At 41.7% G+C, this 21,940-nt stretch overlaps 2 protein-coding genes across 2 annotated transcripts; both read right to left on the bottom strand.

The window, feature by feature from the left end:
- Positions 1 to 1,930: 1,930 nt before the first annotated feature.
- cd83 (CD83 molecule) lies at positions 1,931 to 4,232 on the bottom strand (the record flags this gene model as incomplete). The annotated part of the gene is made up of 5 exons (XM_080858065.1): positions 1,931 to 2,062; positions 2,196 to 2,299; positions 2,479 to 2,710; positions 3,055 to 3,179; positions 4,229 to 4,232. The coding sequence occupies 5 exons, from the start codon at positions 4,230 to 4,232 to the stop codon at positions 1,931 to 1,933; spliced, it is 597 nt and encodes a 198-aa protein (XP_080714191.1).
- A 2,686-nt stretch (positions 4,233 to 6,918) lies between these two features.
- On the bottom strand, positions 6,919 to 20,989 carry LOC308380657 (uncharacterized protein; the record flags this gene model as incomplete). Its single annotated transcript, XM_080858064.1, has 21 exons — positions 6,919 to 7,124; positions 7,825 to 7,902; positions 8,342 to 8,432; positions 8,922 to 9,098; positions 9,407 to 9,557; positions 10,569 to 10,640; positions 11,234 to 11,277; positions 11,486 to 11,539; positions 11,625 to 11,678; positions 11,917 to 11,961; positions 13,488 to 13,541; positions 14,267 to 14,320; positions 14,863 to 14,916; positions 15,126 to 15,179; positions 15,303 to 15,356; positions 15,647 to 15,700; positions 15,789 to 15,842; positions 16,054 to 16,316; positions 16,820 to 16,876; positions 17,485 to 17,572; positions 20,969 to 20,989. 21 exons carry the CDS (start codon positions 20,987 to 20,989, stop codon positions 6,919 to 6,921), a joined length of 1,779 nt encoding a protein of 592 aa, XP_080714190.1.
- Positions 20,990 to 21,940: the final 951 nt, after the last annotated feature.

Below are 21,940 nucleotides of genomic sequence, written 5' to 3'. Positions count from 1 at the left end.
TCCTAGTTATACAGTTGAATGGAGAGGGACAGAGAGAGAAGAGGAACCGTGCGCAGGTGTCAGTGAGAGTTGTCAGTGAATCACAGGTGCAAGCCAGTTTAATGAGCCTATTATGATGTCATAATGCCTCAAAGTTCTGCCATGCAAGTCTATGGAGAAAAAAGGTGATGGAAAAAGAGGAATAAAAAAGGAGTGGCAAGGAGTACCGCCACGAAAAGTCATAGCAGCTTGCACCGGATCGGGCCGGACGTTTTGGTGTTTGAACGGCGTCTCTATCTCAATCGGGCGAGGAGTAGTTAGCTGCAAGAAAAACTACTAGAATAAAAAAAATAGTAAAAAACGAAGAACAATAGTGTGCTTCCCTTCGGGCAAGCACACTAACTAGAATTATTCCCATACACCAGGTCGAAGAAACAGCCAGCATACAGTTTTGGCTTCGGCCAATCATGCTCGCGAATATCTAAACAATTCGGCCAATCGCAAATCGTCGATATAGTGAGTATTTTTAAGTACTGAAGTAATTTCACCTTTTGTGTTTAGCTAGCTTTCTACCTTACAAACGTTCTCTGATATCTGAATAGAATTTCGCTAGCTCTCGTTGCATTTGCGTATGCCAAGTTGGACACATCACAGTTGAGTTACGAATCGCCAACTGTGGAAATTCTTAGTTTCGTTAAGTTTATATATAATATTGAAAAATCAAAGGTTTCCTATCTGTGCTCAGGCAGCTAAAAAATGCATTTGCAACAAATAGATATGGATGCAAACAGCCCCCTTGATGATTACTAACCAAATGTTGTCTCTCTTACAGCGTGACCTTTGAACTCTGCTCGCAAGTGTCTGTGGCAACATTGTTCCTCAACACCATATACATGTCTGTCACATGTCATGTACTGTAAACCTCCCTTCCTCTGTTTACACACTTATATACGCTTATATTTTCTACACAAAATGAATGACACGCCAAAACAACCACCAACAGCAAATATGTTTGTTTATTTATTATTTATTTAAAGTCAAACTCATTTTCCATCAGGTAATTCTTTTTTTGCGCAGACAGCAACCAGTACAAAGCAAATATGCCTTTAATACATTAACTGTTAGTATGTGTATGTACATGTGCAAGTATGAGGTAATAGATGTATATGTAGCCTGCCATATAACAATATAAATATATTCATATTATTGTTAATATCATAACAAAAATATCCTCCTGGGAACCAAGGAAGAAAAGTGTCATGCAATTTCTCTTTTTTGGTAATTTCCACTACAGAGGACACAAGTCTATGGGTTGGTTCTCAGGAGGATAACAAGAAGACTAAGGGTTTTGCAGAACAAAACAAATTGGCTAATTAAAGTAATTGCACTTCATTTTCACATAGCATTGCATGTTTAAACTGTGATAGCAACTTCGTTAGCATAACGCTTACGTATAAGAAAAAATTCCATAGAGACTGCGCTAGCGAATAGCATATTCATCAAAGTAAACAATTCAAACAAACTTCGGTTCATTACAAGTGGTTTGGTTCATTACGATTGGTTGTATACATCCAGACAGGACGTAGTCAACCGACCAGCAAACCCTTGCCGGCTGTGAGGCTTGTGTTGCATGTGTGAGACCTGGCCAGCCCTGCCCTGGCACTCCACTCCGGCTGGGTCATCTCCGCACAGGCACGCATGGGCATAGCACTCCCTATGAGTGGATTCCCTGTCACCGCCATCCCCATGTTACATCGGCCTTATTTGACCCGCCCTTTTTGAGCTGACCGATCGGGGTAGTAGACCACCTCTCTCGAAAGGCTCAGACATCGCCGGAAAAATGACCGGGTTAAATTTAGGCGTGAGCTACATGAGGCAATTATAAGCGAATGACGAGCTTTTACCGGCTTGGGTGGGTTAAATTGACACATGTATTTGGGCCTAGTGAGTCTCATACATAAACTGATTCCAGAGTTTTTGAACCATTAGCATAAATCATGTTTCCTTGTGGGTGAGACATTTTCCAAAGATGTTCTTTCATTAGTTTCTTCCTGCTGCTCTTCAACACGTTCTTTAAGAAAACCTGGTTAAAAGGAACACTATTTAGTACTTCAGTTCAATATCATTTACCAAACTAAATACAGGTATTCAATGTATAATGTACTGTCAGGAAATTGTGCAATGATGAGAAGAAATGTACTGCTGGAAATACTCACATAGCTTATTGTGAATATGAGAAGAGATACTAAAATCAGAATAATGGCCCCGACCAGCTCTAAAAGTTCTGTAGAATGATAATCCAGTCCTTCATCTTGGCAACCTGCAGAAGAAAACAAACCAGGATTATTCTTTGCCATGCAGACCGTGTATATCTCTCTCTCTCTTTCTGTTTCTCTCTCTCGCACACACTGCACACACACACACACGCACACACACACACACCCCCACACACACACACACACACACACACACACACACTGCACACACTGTGTCACTCACCATCGACCCTAAGAAAGACCTCTCCCTCTTCATTTCGGTGTCCCAGGGGTGCAGCCAGGAAGCAGATATATCTCCCACTGTCCCTCTTCGTCACGTTGGACATGATGAGGTTTGATGAGTTCTCTGAAACAAACTCCACGTGCCGGATCAAACCAGTGTAATACTCAACTGTCTTGTTTTGTGGAGCCAGACGCTTCCTTACAAGACCCCTTAATTTATTTTCTTCGTCAACCTGTAAGTGAAAGAGAGGAGACTGTGTCACGATCCGGTCCAGCACTTCTCGCTCCTAGTCCTGTTTCTTCCCTTTCCCTCATGCCTGAAGCTGTATTTCATGCTGAATTCACCTGTTGCCTGTTTCACCTCATTTAAGGACTGCTTTGTTTTAACCACGTCTCGTCTGACATTCATAGCTGGATTATCATTCTAATTCACTCTAGCCTCAGGTCAAGTTTGTGCGTTGATCAAGTAGACTGTGCTATTTTGGCTGTGTCTCAGACCATTCCTGGAATACGGTCTGCTTAGCACACGTGTGACCTCCCTGGGTAAACATGACTTCAGCTAATGATCCGAACTTACCTTGTACCATCTGATCGACCGGTAATGTACCCCGGGTTCCACCGCGGCCACACATGACAGTTCTGTGACACTTCCACATGTGCAGGATGTCTCAGAGGCAATCCTGCTGCTTGAAGCCAAAGCTGCTAACAAAGTACACAAAAACACAAAACGAATGTTCAGAGTTAAGGTGGCATACTTACAATATCACAAACTGCCTTTCTGAAACTTTTATATTCTTCTAATTTAGCAACGCAAAACACTTCACGGTGACATGAAATAGCATAGCAACTCATGAATGCATATCATCATTTCACATTCAACTAAGGTTATTTTACTGCTCCCATTGTTTGGCTGTTGTAGATGTAAATGAGTGAGTTTAATACCAAGCCATAGCTTGGTTTAAGTATAAAGGTTTTAATGTATTACTATTTTATTTAAATAGTGAAGTAGCATATTCAGACATAGTCTTTAACCAAAACGTTCCAAAGAGCTACCTCATAAAACACAACCTGTTTTCTTCCTGTCTGTTCAGCAGAGCTATCCGTCAGTGATTTACTTGTCAGTTAAATCACAAACTCCTAAAACAGTATCACACTCTCTTACCCAGTGTCAATAGGAGATAGATAGTCCGAGCGCTCATCGTAGCAAATCCTTCAAACCGTGTTTTCACATCGAGACTGGGACTAGGTCTTATATCGAACAAAGTGAAAGCGAAAGAGGAACTATATTCTAAACATGATTTGTTTTCCCCAACAGAACGCGGTCATTGGTCGTTTGGTATTGAGTGAGTGTCCTTTATTGCAGATCTTGTCATTGAATGATGTGGATTGCCAGAGATGGTGTTAGTCCCGTACATTTGAAAATGGCTATTGTGATCGTTTCTGTGCTTGTCTATCGAGGTGAGTAGTAGGAAGTTTTAGTAAAAGTATGTTGTGGTCTGCAGATTACAGTGGTTGTTTGGGCGATTGTAAACCCGGGGTAGGCTCATACGTGCACAAACCTCCATCCAGTCTTTGCTTTGCAGATTTGTAAGGCTAAAATAGCATATAGCATTTTTAACAAAGCTTCAAAATATGGGTTGTCTATGCCACCCAGCTAGTTAGTACACAATAGTTAATTAACCATGAGCTTAAACATGGGAGTTTCCACAATTCCACTGGAAAGTACCGCCTATAGCCTACTAGGGAAGTACCCATGTGTCATTGAGGTAGAGGGATTTCCCGTGCGTCACAGTGATACTATCGATTGAGTATCCACGTGCTCGAGCATTCATTCCAGTCTCTAATATCTTTAAAAGAAACAACGAGCATAACACAACAAGTGATGACGGTTACTCTTATCCAATATACTCTTATAAAAAAAAATATATATAAATATTTTTAATATATCTGTTTTATATATCTGTTTCCATACTGTGTTATATCTGTAGTACTTATGTTATGTGTAGAACTTAGTGTGTGTTCTATGTTCTATGTTTAAAGTTATGTGTAGTACTTACTGTGTGTGTTTGTATGTTTTTTTATGTTTTTATGTTTACTGTATGCACCCATACACCGGAGCAAATTCAGGTAGGCGTACACCTACTTGACAATAAATCTGTTTCTGATTCTGATTCATCTAAATGCTCCTCATTTACTTTCCTGAAATGATATATGGCAATATTGGGTTGTGAATGAATTAATGAAAATTATGAAACATGGATCTGTTACCATTACATCACGACTGTTTACTTTAAAAACAAATTTACTTTAAAATAATCAAATCACTTGACAATTGATCACTCTATTTTCATTTCACCTCCATTTCCAACCCTCTGTTTCAATCTGTTCACATGTATTTTCATCACATGCATTTTCATATTATTTTTTTATCAATACATTTTTGTTAACTTCACCCTTCATAGCCAGAAGGCCAACAGTAGCGTACACAAAAGTAAAATGTGAAGTATCGTTTGACATCATAATCAACCGCGCTAATGAGTACGACCTAATAAATTAATTAATTAATTTCTACCAGGGCACCATTGAGAGCATCCTGTCCAGCTGCATCACTGTGTGGGGCAGCAGCTGCACTGTACACAGCAGAAAAGCACTGCAACGCATAATGAACACAGCTGCTAAGATCATTGGTGCCTCACTCCCTTCCCTGCAGGACACATACACCACCCGGCTCATACGAAAAGCCACCTCAATTGCGAGTGACACCAGCCACCCCGCACACAGCCTGTTTAGCCTACTACCCTCTGGAAGAAGATACAGGACCCTCCGTTGCCGCACCACCAGACTCAGCAACAGCTTCATTCACCAAGCTGTCAGGACACTAAACTCTCTCCCCTCACTCCTCCCAGCCATATCCAAATCCCCCCACCCCCCCCCTAAAATCACTCAGGACTCTGTAACAATCTGCTTCTGCACTTTTATCACTTATGGTAACACCACTCACTGTACCAAATTGCCCTTTTTTTGCACTACATAACCTCACTTTATGTAACCTATACTGCTATATGTTTATCTGTATGTTCTACTTGTATTATGTAATGTCTTGTCTGTATGTTTGTATGTCCTCTCTGTTGTGCCTGTGCACTTATATGTTTCACCGTAGGAGAGTGGGAAACGTTTTTTCGAATACTTTGTATGTCTTGACATTTGAAGTAATTGACAAATAAAGCTACTTTGACTTTGACTTTGACTAAACGGTGAAGTGAGTTATTTGTGTTCGGAGCATGTACATGACATGTTTGTTCTTTCACATCATACGCTGTAATGTCAAGTGATTTTAAACCTACTTCTTGGAGCTCTCAAAAACCTGGCATTTTCCCAGTGAGATGTTCCAATTTCGATTAGCGTTTGGGTGTATTCTCCCTTTCGGAGGTTAAAACTTTCCCACTTCCCAATTTCTCAGGAATGCACCACTATTCCAATGGGAAACAAATATAGTAGCTGTGTCCGAACCATAAATAATTCCATCCAATCAATGCGTTGCCTCCTGAGTCATACAAACCCCTGTTTTGTCTTGTATTATTGGAAATATTAAGTGGGCAAGGATTACCATGCCAGCAGTGGAAAAAGAACCATCCCTTTGGTAAAACGGATCATAGATTCTTGTGTTTGATATGGTTTATTGGGAAGGCAAATTCCTTTGCTTATTCCTTAGGGGCTCCAGTGGTTGCTGTGATCCTCCTTAGTGTGACAACATTGGTCCTCTTGTGGAAAAAGTTGTGGCAAAGCCACAAGCAAAATGTGTGAACTGTCCGAAGTAGCGATATCATATCGCTGATTTGTTTGAAATTAAAAACAAAAGGGCTTAAATGAAGATATTGTTTTACCAATTGTGTCACCTGAATAACTATGTATGTAATGATAAAACTCCATTACTCCAGACAGTCATAAGCAGGATTACTAAAAAACTGAGGGGCCATTTTTGGAAAAGGTAACACAATGTTTATCTTAAACATGTTATCTCAAAACACACAGAACATGTACATAAGATGCTTTACAAAATTATTTACACGTCTTTATTTCGCTGTATCCACAGCATTGTTTCACTGATGACATAATTAAACAGAAATATAAAATCTGAACATTAGGTATTTTGCTGGCTGGTATTTTTCTTTTTTCAAAAAGATACATTTTTCATAGCAGTGTAAAACGATAGTGTGTCACACATACGTGTAAGCTGAGAATCCTTAAGTCTTTGTAACAATAATACGTAGGTCTGCTCCAAAAGTCTTTTGTTTCTGTTTTTTTTTCTCTTGTTGGTGCAAGACTCGCTTCAAGTGAGCTGAACCCCAGAGTAACAGTTTCCATAAACCCTCACGATGTAGCCTTCTGGCTGGTCCCCTGGGGTTCAGGTTCCCAGACCTCTGTCTCCTCCTCCGGGCTGTTACATCTTCACGCTCACGTGGCTCTTCACCAGACCCATTTCTTTGCGCATGACGGGCGCGTGGATGCTGCAGTCCCGTGCCTCACAGAAACCTGGCACACCCGCCACACCAAGCATGCCAGGCTGACCCACTGGCCCAGGGTACCCACGGGGGCCTTGTGGTCCCTCAGCTCCATCCATGGGCATGGCAGGGTGTCCGGGCAACCCTGCAGAGGGGGACGGGAGAGGAAAACAATGTGAGTAAATGCTAGAATGATCCCAAACGATTGAAGGTAAAAATAAAAAAAATAGCTTAGGTGCAGCTCAGTTTTTTTTTTTTTAGACTTAATTATAATACGGTTTGGCATAAATCAGTGTATGTGCATCTATATCCCTCCAAACAGCTGAGTGTTCATTAAGAATGGATACTGCACACAGGATATAGGAAGGAATGAGAATGTTCGGTGTGCCTGTAGTCAAAGTACTCTTGTAGACCTACAACAGTGCGTAATCAGGTTTGTTTTATGGTTAATATTTGGCTAATATTTCTCTCACCGAAAAACATGGATGCTGTCACAAAACAAGTGAAGGAAATCATTGCATTGATTTGTGTTTTCATCATATCTTTAGAGTTAATTGTTACGTATGTAGGTAGAGGCAAATCTATATACAGTGGTGTAGTGGTCCCTGGAGAAGTGGCTATACTCTTAATTTTTGTAAGCAGCCCATACAGCACAGGATAAACGTCCTGTTTTGAGAAGTGGGTATACCCAACGCTGACTGAAAAATAAGTGGGTATACTCCGTATACCTGCGTATACCCTGGACTACACCACTGTCTATATATATCAAAAAAAACACTTCCACTTCCTAGCTCTTTAATGGAGCAGGTTCAGCTAAGCTATGCATTACAGATTGAAATACCCACCTCTGAGCCCTTGGGGTCCATCAGGCCCACGGAGCCCTTTCCCAGTATCGCCTCGGTCTCCTTTACGGCCCTTTGAACCTTTCAGAAAAAAAGATTCACTCATAAGATACAACAGGAATCTCACAAACTTAGATAATTCAGCTAATTCCTCTAGACAATATTATCAGTCTGAGACGGGATGCTGTTTTCCAGGTCTAGCAACAGACAGGTGTCTTCATACAAGAACTGAAAGCTAAACATAACAGACATGGGAAGGTATGGCACCTGAAGCTGAACAATAGATACTTGCTTAAGGCTGAAGTGGTTTTGTATCCACCCCACCCCCTTCTCTTGCCCCCCTTTTATTTCAACCCCAGATGGCACTGACACAAATGTGGTATGTTTAGAATTAACACTGTGAAGTGCACACACACACACACAAACACTCACACACACACACACACACACACACACACACACACACACACACACAGACACACACACACACACACAGCTGATAGGAAGGAGTTCTGTCTACCTTGATCTCCATCCAGACCCGCTGTTCCGTCCACACCGACGTCTCCTCTGATGCCACGGCCTCCCTTGGCTCCAGTCTTGCCAGCTTTACCCTGGAGGTGGGCACAAAAACACACACACACACACATGCACAAATGAGTTAAAAGTGGTACAGGAGGTAGAGAACTTGTTTAGTAATCAGAAGGTTGTTAGTTCGATTCTCTGTCGAAGCGTCCTTGAGCAAGACACTGAACCCCTGATTGCTTCTGATGTGCAGTGAGCCATCAGTGTTAAATATAAAGAAAAGTGTATACATCCTTGTAAGTCGCTTTGGATAAAAGTGTCTGCTAAATGGTTAAATGTAGAAGCAAACACGGTTACAAAAGATCATGTGGTGAGGCACTGATGGCGCTGGAAGGAGACAATGTTTTTGATCAGAAGGAGTAATCAAATGAGACCTGGACAGAGGGACGACCCTAAAGTAGCTACAGCCCTTCAATCCTCTCACTTCAGCGGCCCATACTAGTTCACTTGAACGATTACCTTATCTACCCGTACAGTATGTGTGTGTGTGTGTGTGTGTGTGTGCGTGTGTCACTCACAGGCTTGCCAGAAGATCCTGTGGGCCCTCTGGGACCTGGGGGTCCGATGAGAGTGCGGTTGTTTACTGGGCAACCCTGGGCACACTTGGAGCGTATGGAGGAGGCGTACTGGGAGATCTGAGCGGTGACCACTCCCTGGCACAGCTGCAGGACCTGCGCGTCCGTCAGGCCAGGGCCCTGAGAGGAGACCAGCGGCCATTAGTGTACATGATGGGGAAGTCAACACCTCAAACGTGCTGCAGAGGAGCGTTGAAACTACAGTACAAGCAACTTGTAGTGAATGTTCATCTCCTTCATCGATTGATTGATCACTAAATCTGGCTCTAACTCAGTCAGACTTATATCGCTTCACAACAATCACTTGTACTCTCATCCACACACTCTCTCACTCACTCAATCAAGTTATGTCAAGACCAAAGCGTTAAAAAAAATCCTTTGTTTGATTCTTTTTCACTTGAAAAATGAGAGTTTATTTTGATACGCACAGGTTCACCTGGCACACCCTTTGGTCCAACACGACCTTTGACCCCCGAGTCTCCACCTGGACCGGTATCTCCTCTTTCTCCGGGGATGCCGGGAGGCCCCACGCGGCCGTCCTTTCCCTCGGGCCCTTGGTTACCCCTCTCTCCTTGCTGGCTCAGGTCAAGCGACAAAGAAATTCATTATTCATCTGATATATTTGTTATCATTCATATCATTCATATTTGTTGATGTTAACATAATTTATCTGATTCGTTGCTATGGCGTCATCATTCAGTCACGAGAATAAAGAAGAGTTTGAGGAACAAAAACAGTGCGATCATCATATCTGTAAGTAGCGTACAAACCTGTCCTTTGTCTCCTAGGAAGCCAGTACTTCCCTGTGGGAAAGAGGAAGTGAAAGCATTGTGATGACAGACACCATAGCTGTGCAGTGGAAACTACATAGTATGAAAACTGTGGTCTTTTGAAATGTCAGCTGAGAGCAGATGACGGATCATTTTACCTTTTGGCCTTTCACTCCTTTAATGCCAGACCTTCCAGTTGTACCCTAAAAGGTAAACAGAGAAAAGTTCCCAAAGGTGGGTTAGATAAGAAAGTTAACGATATGACATCTGTGATGTCTGTGAGCATCTCTGTGTGTGTGTGTGTGTGTGTGTGTGTGTGTGTGTGTGTGTGTGTCTGTGTGTGTGTGTGTGTGTGTGTGTGTTTGTGTGTGTGTGTGTGTCTGTGTCTGTGTGTGTGTGTGTGTGTGTGTGTGTGTGTGTGTGTGTGTATGTATATAGTTACCTTCAGCCCATCTGCTCCTGTTTCCCCCTTGGCTCCCTGAGAACAGAGTGACCAATAGTGTTTGCTGGTTATTTGCCATCTTTACTAACTGCTTTTTCACGTCGGCTCAGAGGATATCTTTATTAGAAGGGTCCATTGCAGTAACTTCTATGACATTGCAGCGTGTCCAAAGGGGGCTCCATTTTAACTTGAGCATTAAAGTTGGTAAGGGATGCTTGTTAAAACATATAGTTATTTACTTCACACACTATCTGATCAGCATATGATAACATTGAGATTCTAGGGGCTTGGGGCTCACCACTAGTATTGCTAACATAATGGACATGACACTATGTGAGTCTTGACTCTGAGTATGAAAAGGTTGAGAGATGTACGCACCAGTTGGCCAGATAGGCCCTTGGGGCCGGGCAGTCCTGGAAGGCCAGCATCTCCTGCTTCTCCATTGAGGCCCTGGAATGCAGATACAGCAAAGTACATCCATCAGTGTATTATTCACTTTTATTGATAAATCCATCAGTATATTAATAAGTTTCGTGGTGGGCATGCAGGAGGAATGATGCATAACTGTATGGAATTATGGCCAGTATGTATTGAAGTTGTGCAATCTTCAAATACACAATAAGATAAGGTATTTTTCAATAGTAAGGTCTTTTTCAATGCTAAATCTTTTCAGATGTTAGTTTTTCAGTTGTTCTGTTATTTTTCTTTTTATCTCAGCCACAAATAGATTCTGAAATATCGAGGGACTTTCCCGACACATTAACGCTTCCTCAATCTGAATGTCAGATTGGTTGTTATCAAGTGGCAGTACACCCACACAAGCCCACGTGTTGTTTACAACTCAATCTGGTGCCACGTTAAGGGAATTCTAGGGACAACACCATTTTCTCTTTGGTACTTTTATGTTTGTCAGGGTGACTTTTACTTGTTTCTGACAAGTTTGAATTCCTCATTTTAGAGTCTAGGCCACAAATGAAGAGACATTGTTTGTGTCGTCTGGGCTGAGATCATGGTGGTCCTAAAGCCAACAGACAGCTCCTCACCCCAGCTCCCACTCTTCCTCGTCGCCCCCTTCGTCCACCATCACCTTTCAGCCCCTGAGACAAGACATAGAGACATCATATGAGACCCGAGAGGCAGAGGTACTTCAGTCTACCCATCACATCACATATAACACATCATTATTAACATTTGAATGGAAGGTCATATTGTAGTTTGCTGTGTAATCATAATGGTAAAGTAAGTACAGTATGTGTGTGTCTGTAGCGAATACAGTTTGTAGTTATTTACCGCACCTTAGGTCCAAATGCCCCAGGCACTCCCATGACCCCAGGGACACCAAGAGGACCCTAACACAGGGAGAATCCGAACATTGTGAAACAAATCCATACATGAATAGATAAACTTTTAAAGAAAAATTCCAAAGGCACTTACATCCTCGCCAGGATCCCCATCACTTCCGGGTATACCACCAACACCCTGGCCGCCCTGTAACAACAATGAGCACGTTACTTATCTGTATCTTCTTATGGGGAAAGTGCCTTGCTGAAAACTGCAATATATCACATGACTGATCAAGCCTGAACTAAACTTTTATATAGTGTACTTTACTATATAAATGATCACAGATAACATGTGTCATTAATGCACATATAAAACATTTGGGCCCTTGTGCAAGCTCAATCTTCCATTGTAAAGTACTGTGCTCATGACATGAGGGGCATACCTGGGGGCCAGTCTCTCCTCGGTCACCTGGCACTCCGGGATAACCCTGAAACACAAATGACACGTCAGACATGTGATATGTGACACACGGTAAAGAGTGATGGCGAGTGAGCCTCGAGGTCGCCTCTAAGTCAAGTCAAGTCAAGTCATATTTATTGATATAGCACATTTAAAAACAGCTCACGCTGACCAAAGTGCTTTACAAGTAAAACACAATAAAATAAAATATCAAAACAAATAGAAAAACAGAAACAAAACAATTAGATCACAAAAAAATAAATACAAATAATTTTGTAAAAAAATCAAATAGAAAATATAGCTGCAAGCAGCGATGGCGGTTTCCTCCTCCAGACATTGCGAACCAGGGAAAAATGTATTTTTGTGACAATTTGTCACTGTATAGAAAAATCCATGCTGCAGACTTGCCAATGGGATATGATATTTCAAATGCATTACTTTGAAGATCCTCAAGGGCCATGGCTTCAAGCTAAGAGTGAGAAGGGGTGTGGTCATCCCTAAATTTCCTTAAACGTTGTGTGTGTGTGCTTGCGCGTGTCAAAGGAGCCTGTCCCTGTCCCTGTGTGTGTGTGTGTGTGTGTGTGTGAGAGAGAGAATCTGGAGCACACACGCGCGCAAGACCAGAGGGGCAGGAGCAGAGAGGCAGACTTGAGAAACACCCTAGCAATTAGCCAAGCATGCGTATTTCAAATATTCACCAAAAATCTACTTTTCATCTTACAGTCAACTTTTTTTCAGATTTGTGTTCTAAACACTCTCAAGTGTCTTCACATGAACTTGTGATTGAATCAGAGTATGACTTTTTGACCTGTTGATGTGTAAAGCATTATTTTAGCGTTAACAATGTATCCAATTTGCTTTATATCAGTCATTTTTGAAGATATGAAGTTGCCTTTGCACATGGGAACATGTTGTAGTGTCTTCCAGTGACATATCAAGTTTGGTATTGATTTCACAAAGATTTGCCAAGATATGACTTCACTTCCTGTTTGGCGACTTTTCAGCTGAATTTGAGTGGCTGTACCGGACAAACGGTTGTGAGGATCAAAATTCTTTCCATAACTTTTGTGAGGCTAGGTCTGAAGATTATCTCTGGTGATTTTGAAGAAGATTTGCCAAAAATTGTAGGAGGAGAAGGCTTTCAAAGGTTTTTGATAAAACCGGAAATAGCGGAAAATCTATATAACCGGAAATTGACGCCATAGGGTGTGTTTAATTCGTCTTGATCCAGGGAATCCATTGGTACCTCATTTTTGAAAATCGGTGATACGGTTCAAAAGTTGCGTGTGTTACAAAAGTCCAACTTTGACCTGTTGGTGGCGCTAGAGTGGTGTAATGAGAGCCATGAAACTTGGTGTGAATGAAGAAGGGACTGTCCTTAATGAGTGTGCCAAATTTCACAAAAAGTTACCATATGGTTCTAGGGGCTGCCATTGACTCCCATGGTACTAACATAATAAGAAAGCCTACAATAACAATAGGTTACCTCCTACCGGAGGAAACCTAAAAACAGATAAAGAACAGATATAAAAACGAAACAGATATATATCTTACTGTGTAGCCCTGCTCGCCATGGTCTCCTGAGAATCCAGGGGCTCCAATCTGGCCCTGAAATTACAGAGGAGAAATCTATAATGAATCTCATTACGAACGGTAAAACACTTACAGTTCAGACAAAGATTATTTTATTTATTTGTCTATTTTCAATTTATAAATGATCAGAATTGTGATTGGCCTTGTAGTATAATAATAATAATAATAATAATTCATGGATGCTTAATTTAGGGTAACAGTTTCAGGTCGTGGAATTTGATTTGATTTAATCTGAACAGCACATAAACAATGATGAACTCTGTGCTTACTCAGCAGTCATATGTAGAAGAGCATGGATGGCTCACAACTGTACTACTTTAACACTCATAGTCCCATCCTCTCTGATAGGGGATGCACTGACACATTTAAGTTGCATGCTACTCAATGCTGCATTCACATAAACATGTTTCGAGTGAGAGTCATACAAATGTTCAGCTTAGAGAAAACTCTACACGGAGGTTCTCCTTTTATGATTAGCCTCTATTGAACACCACAATTGCCCACCAACTTACAATAAAGTATGGGGAATACCTATTGCGAGGGGAATATCTATGTATTGCTTGTAATTCCGTTTTCATCATAATAATACAATGCCTTTTGTGTTTACACTGACCCTAAAGGCAGCTCATTCATTTCATTGGCCTGTTTTGTGATGGTGAGGATTTTCTTAGCATTTAGTCACTGTTTTAAAAAGTTCATTATCGCATTTAGTCACTGTGTTCCAAAGCTCATTATCTTACCTTCTCCCCCTCTCTGCCGTCTGGCCCCAGCTTGCCAGTTTTGCCAATGGACCCCTGTTGGCAGAAGAGGTTGTTAATTACCAATTTTCTTTCAAAGACTTCTCGCAACACACCAAATTCTTCATCATATAGAGACCTTTAATATTACTAAAGGTCATCAGATTAGAGACCTATATTATTACTACAGGTCGTCAGCTAGAGGGCACGCACTTTGATGCTTACAATGTCACTGTTTCATCAGGAGGATCAAGGGATAGAACTCATGAAGTTCAACATGGTGTGTGTGTGTGTATATAGAGCGGCATTCGCCACGAAGGGACTCACCCTAACGCCTTTACCTCCTCTTGTGCCTGTGGTTCCAGGTGGACCAATTGGACCCTAAGATCAGAACAGCACAACAAAATGAAATACAGTGCTGAGTGAGATATTAGAAACAACACGAAGAACTATATTGACGTTGTTAAAAAGAGGCAACAACACACTAAGTACTCTGCACTTAATGCAGTAAATGGAGGATATTTTGAATTATGAATTTAATTCATGCTTCTGAAAACAGAGACACACAGTCAGTCAAATGAAAAGTCTATTGTACTTACAACATCTCCTGGAGCACCGACTCCTCCAAGTGGGCCTTCCATACCGATGTCACCCTACAGACGAGAGAAAGAGTGCCCAATAGTTTGAGCACCGGCCATTTTGCTTTTCTTATTTTTTGTTATGTTCTTGCTCAATGCTGAATTTCATGGTCTCTGAACTGGAAAATGTTGATCAAGAAAGTAATTCCATGTTCTCTGAGAGACTTTATCTAAACCTAACTGCGGTAAATGGATGTTGTGGTTTTAGAAATTGAATTCTTTACCTTCAGGCCAAACATACCAGACTCTCCTCTGTCACCTGGAGGACCAGGCAAACCCTACGAAACAATAGTTGACAAAAGAAGTTGAGAAATCAATAAAATAAAGAGAAGTAAGATTACAAATATGGTAGAATATAATCATTTTTGGTTCTCTGGGAAAATCTTGGCTGGTTTGCTCACCATAGCTCCAGAGAATCCAGACCCGCCATCATCTCCGTCAGGCCCAGCTTCACCCTAGGGAAAGGTCAAAAGGTCAGATGGTATAGTCACAAGAGTGCCCGAGTAGATGCAGACTTAGAGGCTGATGTGTCTTGCAACTCAAGGCATATACTGTAACTAAACTTAGTATGGTGTTGTTTATGGTGTGTGACCTACATCAGGGCCATATGGAGATGTTTATGGTGTGTGTGTGTGTGACCTACCACAGGGCAGTATGGTGATGTTTATGTGTGTGTGTGTGTGTGTGTGTGTGTGTGTGTGTGTGTGTGTGTGTGTGTGTGTGTGTGTGTGTGTGTGTGACCTACCACAGGGCCAGGGTCTCCAATTCGTCCTCTCACTCCTTTGGTTCCCTTGTAACCCTGGTAACACAGCAAAGGAGCATTAACAGTGACGACCAAGACACTTGACCTCTACCCAACCACACTGTGGAAGCCATGCTGGACTAACCTGACGTCCTTGAGCCCCTGGGAATCCTGTCTTTCCTTGAAGGCCTCTGGAGCCCTGTCAGAACAACCAATAGATAAATATTCAGATAGAGATGATAAATGTCCTTTTTATAGTTTCAACTTTCCTGAATATGGAATTTCCTTTATGACATTCAACAGACCCTGCAACCAATTAACTTACAAATTCCAGGTCATGGACCCTGTGACCTCGGTATAGCTACCATGTCCACTAAAACTGTACAAACAAGAAGAGAGGGCTGTCTCACCTTTGGTCCTGCGAAACCAGCGAATCCTGGCTCCCCAGGCAGACAGTCACACTCCGTGGGGCCCTCCTCCTCCAGCGTCTCTTCTTCACTCGATCCGTCGTTGTCGTAGGGCACCATCTCCTCTTTGTCCTCTTTGGCGTAGTCATAAGACTCGGTGGTGGTGCCGTAAGGGTAGGACTCATCTGTGATCATTGTGACATCAGTGGGGTCAAAAGCCGAAGCTGTGGTGTCCTCATAGGTTTGGGTTGGCTCTGGGGGGTAATCTGTGGACAGGTGTGGAGTAAGAGGATTCAAGTCTTACTTGACAAAAACCAAGCAGCCAAAGTGAATTGAGGTATGATTACAAATTGTGGCCTTCTCTCAATGCTTCAACATCAACAAAAGATAGTCAACAGAATTACTGCTCTTTGTCTTAACGTTTTGCTGGACAGGAAAATACATGTATGCAATGTATGTTGACACTGAAGAAAGTCATGTCCATGAATGAATAGACCATTGAAATGAAATGACCATTTCACCCAAAACTCTACCATCACTGAGACTGATTTACGTACAGTACCTACCTACATAAACAAACACATACAGAAATGGATGATAGGATATTTCAGTTAAAGGCGTAACATTCCTACTACCAGATATATTCATATATGATTCTGGACCCACAGAAAATCATGGTGAATGATACGCTCATAGCAATGAAATAGAAGGTGAAGCAGTGAAATTTTAATTTCATTTTCATATTTGAGAGCGGCTTCTGGTGTTCTACCTGGGCGGGGGTCATCGTATCGGTCAACCAAGGAGCCTTCATAACCCCGCTCCTCACCTAGGTAGATAGGAGAGGGGGGAACAGAATTTTACTGTTGGATAGTGTTTTTGAGAACAATGGTCAAACCTGATATGAGTGTATCCAGTTAATCAGTTTATGTTTGCTTATGCAGATTTCACCCTTAATGATTTATGAAATTGAATTTGAATATGAATTGTGTGGATTTGCATTGCATCTTTAATCAGTGAATAAAGTATAAATGATTCACAAAAACAAATTATCATTGACATCTGTTGTGGGTGGGGGCGTTGCGTGTCCCTTGTGTATTGTTGTGGTTCAGTGGATCTGCTGTTGAATTCTTAATACGATGCCACACTTTAGATAAAAGTGTCTTTATTAAATGCAAATGTCATCTAATTCCTTAAACTTAGTGGAAATGCAAATGTCCTCTAACTCCTGTGGGTTTTATATAAAAGTTAAGTATATAAAACTTGCCGCCCATATTTATATGGCTTGGAAAAGGTGCACCAGACCTGCATCAGTCACCCTGTGCCTAACACCCATTACAGCTTACATCTCCAGAAGAAGGACTGAATACACCTCTTGCATCTAAAATACATATCCATCAGTGTTCTGGTTATTTGTTGAAATGCTAAATCCAGTACCTGAGTTGTTGCCGGAGTACTCATCCTGAGCGTAGCAGCGGACAACACACAACAGGAGCACACACACCCGCGATGCAGCGGACACCTGCTAAGAAAAAAAGAAAAAGAATATAGACAGATCCTAAAACACACCAACAGACGGTAGGGAAGTCATGGTGATCATTGTAGAACCATTCTAGCCCAGTGTCTCAAGACATCCTAATGCTTTCTATTTGTCAAAATAAAAGACTTCAGTCAAAGGACTAAAATCATGTAAAAGACAATTAAACCAAAATATGAAATGGGAAAAGTGGGCAATGGGGTGAAAACCTAAGGCATCCTCCATGTCCTGAAGCTTCATGGAGCCGTTATCTTACAGCAGTATATTCAGCTTCATGGAGGTGTTATCTTACAGCATTCAGCTTCATGGAGCTGTTATCTTATAGCAGTATATTCAGCTTCATGGAGCTGTTATCTTATAGCAGTATAATCAGCTTCATGGAGCTGTTATCTTACAGCATTCAGCTTCATGGAGCTGTTATCTTACAGCATTCAGCTTCATGGAGCTGTTATCTTACAGCATTCAGCTTCATGGAGCTGTTATCTTATAGCAGTATATTCAGCTTCATGGAGCTGTTATCTTACAGCAGTATATTCAGCTTCATGGAGCTGTTATCTTATAGCAGTATATTCAGCTTCATGGAGCTGTTATCTTATAGCAGTATATTCAGCTTCATGGAGCTGTTATCTTACAGCAGTATATTCAGCTTCATGGAGCTGTTATCTTACAGCAGTATATTCAGCTTCATGGATCTGTTATTTTACAGCAGTATTTTCAGGAACCAGAGAGCATTGTCTCCCCCTAGTGATAAATAAACGTTTCTATTCAAGCATACAGTATATGACATAAACACTCGATCTCACAAGGAAAGTAATAAAGGTCTTGTAGCCCGTTTGCTTGACTGATACTTGGAATTACTTTGCGATAGCAGCACTGGAGCTTCAAAGATCCTTCTTGATGCAACTATGACTGTCACAAACGGTCACTATCATTTGACAGGGTTAGGAATACATAAAAGCACATTTTTTGAGGCACTGGAAATCGAGGGGATTTCCGAAGGGGGTTGATATTTGGCTGTAAAATGTATCAGTGTGGGTAATCATTAAATTATTTATCCAGGGTCATCTTACAATGGCCATCACTGAAGTTGGTTACAGCCCTGAGGAACACCAGAGTTTTTTGTATTGCCCACACTTGACAAACAGCTAGTGGGATGTGAGGAGCATTTCATTGATTTCTACATAATGTGTCATGGAGTTTAGTCAAGGACTGTGCCTTTAAGCCCCACCTTGGCTTAATGTGTCATGGAGTTTAGTCAAGGACAGTATCTTTAAGCCCCACCTTGGCATAATGCTCACACAGAGACTGCCTTTTGACCATCAGACTTTGCTCTCAGGAATCACCGGTGGAGATAACTAAGGATGGGCAATGCTGAAACCATGCTGAAATTCCTGGTGACACATTCCTTTTCTGGGAACCGAAACTACTTTATTGCAATGGCTAGACAAGAAACCTAGAGAGGTAATAGTGAAAGTGAAAAAGTTAAAAAATAAATTCAGAACGAAAATGAAAGTATGAATTGAGATGACTGAGATTGCTACTAATACCACTCTGAAGTAGAGGACTTGAGCTTGTGGTTAAGGTGAAATGAGTCAGTGGGTGGGTGGGTTCATTTCACCTCAGCTCTCACACTCCCTTTATCTCTCTCTCACTATGTGTCACACAGAAAACTCCCTCAGAAGGGAGACCAATCAGGAAAACAGTCATGCTGAGGAGAGAGATCTCAATCAGGCCTTTGTCTGAGAGCCAGACATGTACAGCCCTTCCTGAACCACAGCTCTTCTCAGCCTGGTCCCACATTCCGGAATGATCCCAAAAAAATTCTCCTCTTTCTAGTCTTCTTCCTTCCTCTCTTTCCCGCTATACCACTCTTTACTGACTTAGGCTTGTGTGCAGCATATTATGTCTCAAAAATGTAAATCTTAAATCAAGGCAATATATGTTTGTGTTTTGTCTGGCAAGATATTTCTTCTCATCAGGCATTTTTTTTTATGTTAAAGCATTTTACTTGCTTCAAGCTTTTCAGTCCTTAATTATCTTAATAAGGTAGTATAACTTGTTACTGAGATTTTCTTACTGGTTCTGAGCAAGTTCATTCTTGAAACTATAATTGCCACAAACTGCTTTGTCAAAGTCAAAATCAAGACAAATATACTTGTTTTAAGAAAATATATTTTTTTTAATCTTGGTAAGCCAAATTGTCCTGTTCTGTTGGCAGATAATTGTGCTTATTTAAGTAATACATCCCCCATTTCTCGCAGTGTAGTAGAGAGCCCTGTTCCCTTACCCAACAATTAAATAGCTTCTCAGAAATATGACTGGAGCGTCCCTTCTTCCTTATACCCTTCCCTTCCGCCCTTTCCCTGGTGTAAAAGTGCTATTTCTCGAAAGAGAAGTGGTTGCTAACAAGTTCTCTTCCATTTAAGTGGTCATCCCTTCAGCTCCGCAGAAGCTGAGCTGAGTCACTGGTTGATATCTGGCTTATAATACAATGGAATTTTGGAAGTACTGATACATTAATGAGGGCGGGGCCAAGTTTGATTGGCAGTAGGTGGGAGGATCTCTATAAACCCACAGGCACCCTAGGGCAGTGAGGTGCACCGCAGCGTTACAACTCTTCAGATACGCTCATCAGCACCATATTGTCATTTATGGAATCAAATGGGTATAATTTGTACAGCAATAAGGGATAAATATGTATCACTATTAGTTTAGGAGTTAATTATGGATTGAAGTTTTGGATTCTAGTGCAAAAAGGAACAATGGTGAATTTCTACCATTTCTGTTGGTAAGCTTTAGATGTTATACCCAGCCAAAACAACAGAGTGAAAAACAACCATGTAGTAGTCAAACTGAAAAGTGCTGTATTTGCCGTAAGCATCATGTTGTTTACCTGTGAACTGCTAATGATAGAACTCTTGGTGATTACCTTCTAACTGTCATCTGGTTAACAAGAGGTCAAACACTAACAGGGGGATAATCCTTACATCTAACAGACTAGTTTGGGGTTCAAATAAGGAACACTGCATCAATGTCTCATCAATGATTCACTGAATCAAAAAGCACACATTTGCTCAAGACAGTCAATATATCCTCAATACCACATATAAAAAGTATGTATGTATTTAATGTATCTCATTGATTGACACAATTCCAATGGTTTAACCAATCACGTGAAATCCTTCACCCTATATACAATTGCACACAGCATTAAAAAACAAAAATGTCTCTTCATCTCAACAGAAAACCAAAGCAACCTCTCTACCGGTGCGAGAGTCCCATCCTAAGCACAAATTCTCTGCCTGTTGCATTTTGCAGCCCATCGCCAAAATCCAAACTAAATCTACCAGAACCACGAACATCCAGTGGCACGGCTGCACTTACCTTAGCCTTGTGGACTCCCATGGCCGCCGTATCAGCTCTCTACAGTCCAAACCCGACGGGCCTCCACTTGCCCTGCACTGAGAGGAAAATGGGGTAAAGTTTTTTTTTCCAGTTGACTATTTTTTCTCCCCCAAGGATTTTCTTTCCCCGGTGTGCGTATGTGTGTGTTCCCAACGTGGCGGCTCTTCACAGCGTTCTCCCTGCCCACCGCGGCCTTACGCTGGTCCCCCCCCCCCCCCCTTCTGTGATCACACCGGGGATGGGCTACCACCCTCTGCACCCTCTAGCTCCCAGGGCCACCACGGGGCTCGGGCTCCCCTACCCTCCCCTTCTCAGATGGGTGAGAAATACCTGAGCCTGCCCCAAACAAACACACCAGCATCAGAGAGAAGAGCCAGAGGGAAAGGTAGACTAGAAGACTGGGGATGAAAAAGAGATGGGGGTCAAATGGGAACTTAAATCCTTTTGTTTATACTGACTGTTGGCTCAAGACACCTTTCAAGATAATGATAACCGATGATGATTGCGCCATACTTCATAGACTAATTCAGGCTTTTTGAACTGTACCAATGTAACAATACATCAGTAATAATACTGAGCCTTAACAAATGGGTTATTGGGATTTAGCGCAATATGGCACCCAGGTGCAAATACCTGACAATACTTGTATAATTACGTACAGTTCACAGACAGTCCTTAGATTCATTGTTTAAGGTACTTTTAATGTTCCAAACAGGGATCCACCGACTCATTCTTCACAGAGCAGAAGCAGGCATCTCATCAGTGCATTGGTGACCTTTTGACCTTCTCATCAGTGCATCTGTGACCTCTTGACCTGGTGGTAAAAACGTGCCAGGTGTGCCACTAGAGCTACAGATTCTTCAGCATCATAGATCAGGGACGGGAGGACCTCAGGCGATGATCAGGGATGGGAGGAGCTTAGGCGAACCTGTGCCCTTGTTTCACTAAACT

The sequence above is a fragment of the Sprattus sprattus genome (assembly GCF_963457725.1).
Source record: "Sprattus sprattus genome assembly, chromosome: 19".
Taxonomy (NCBI): domain Eukaryota; kingdom Metazoa; phylum Chordata; class Actinopteri; order Clupeiformes; family Clupeidae; genus Sprattus; species Sprattus sprattus.
The sequence above is the reverse complement of the archived record's forward strand: the minus strand, read 5'-3'. Positions and strand labels throughout refer to the sequence as shown.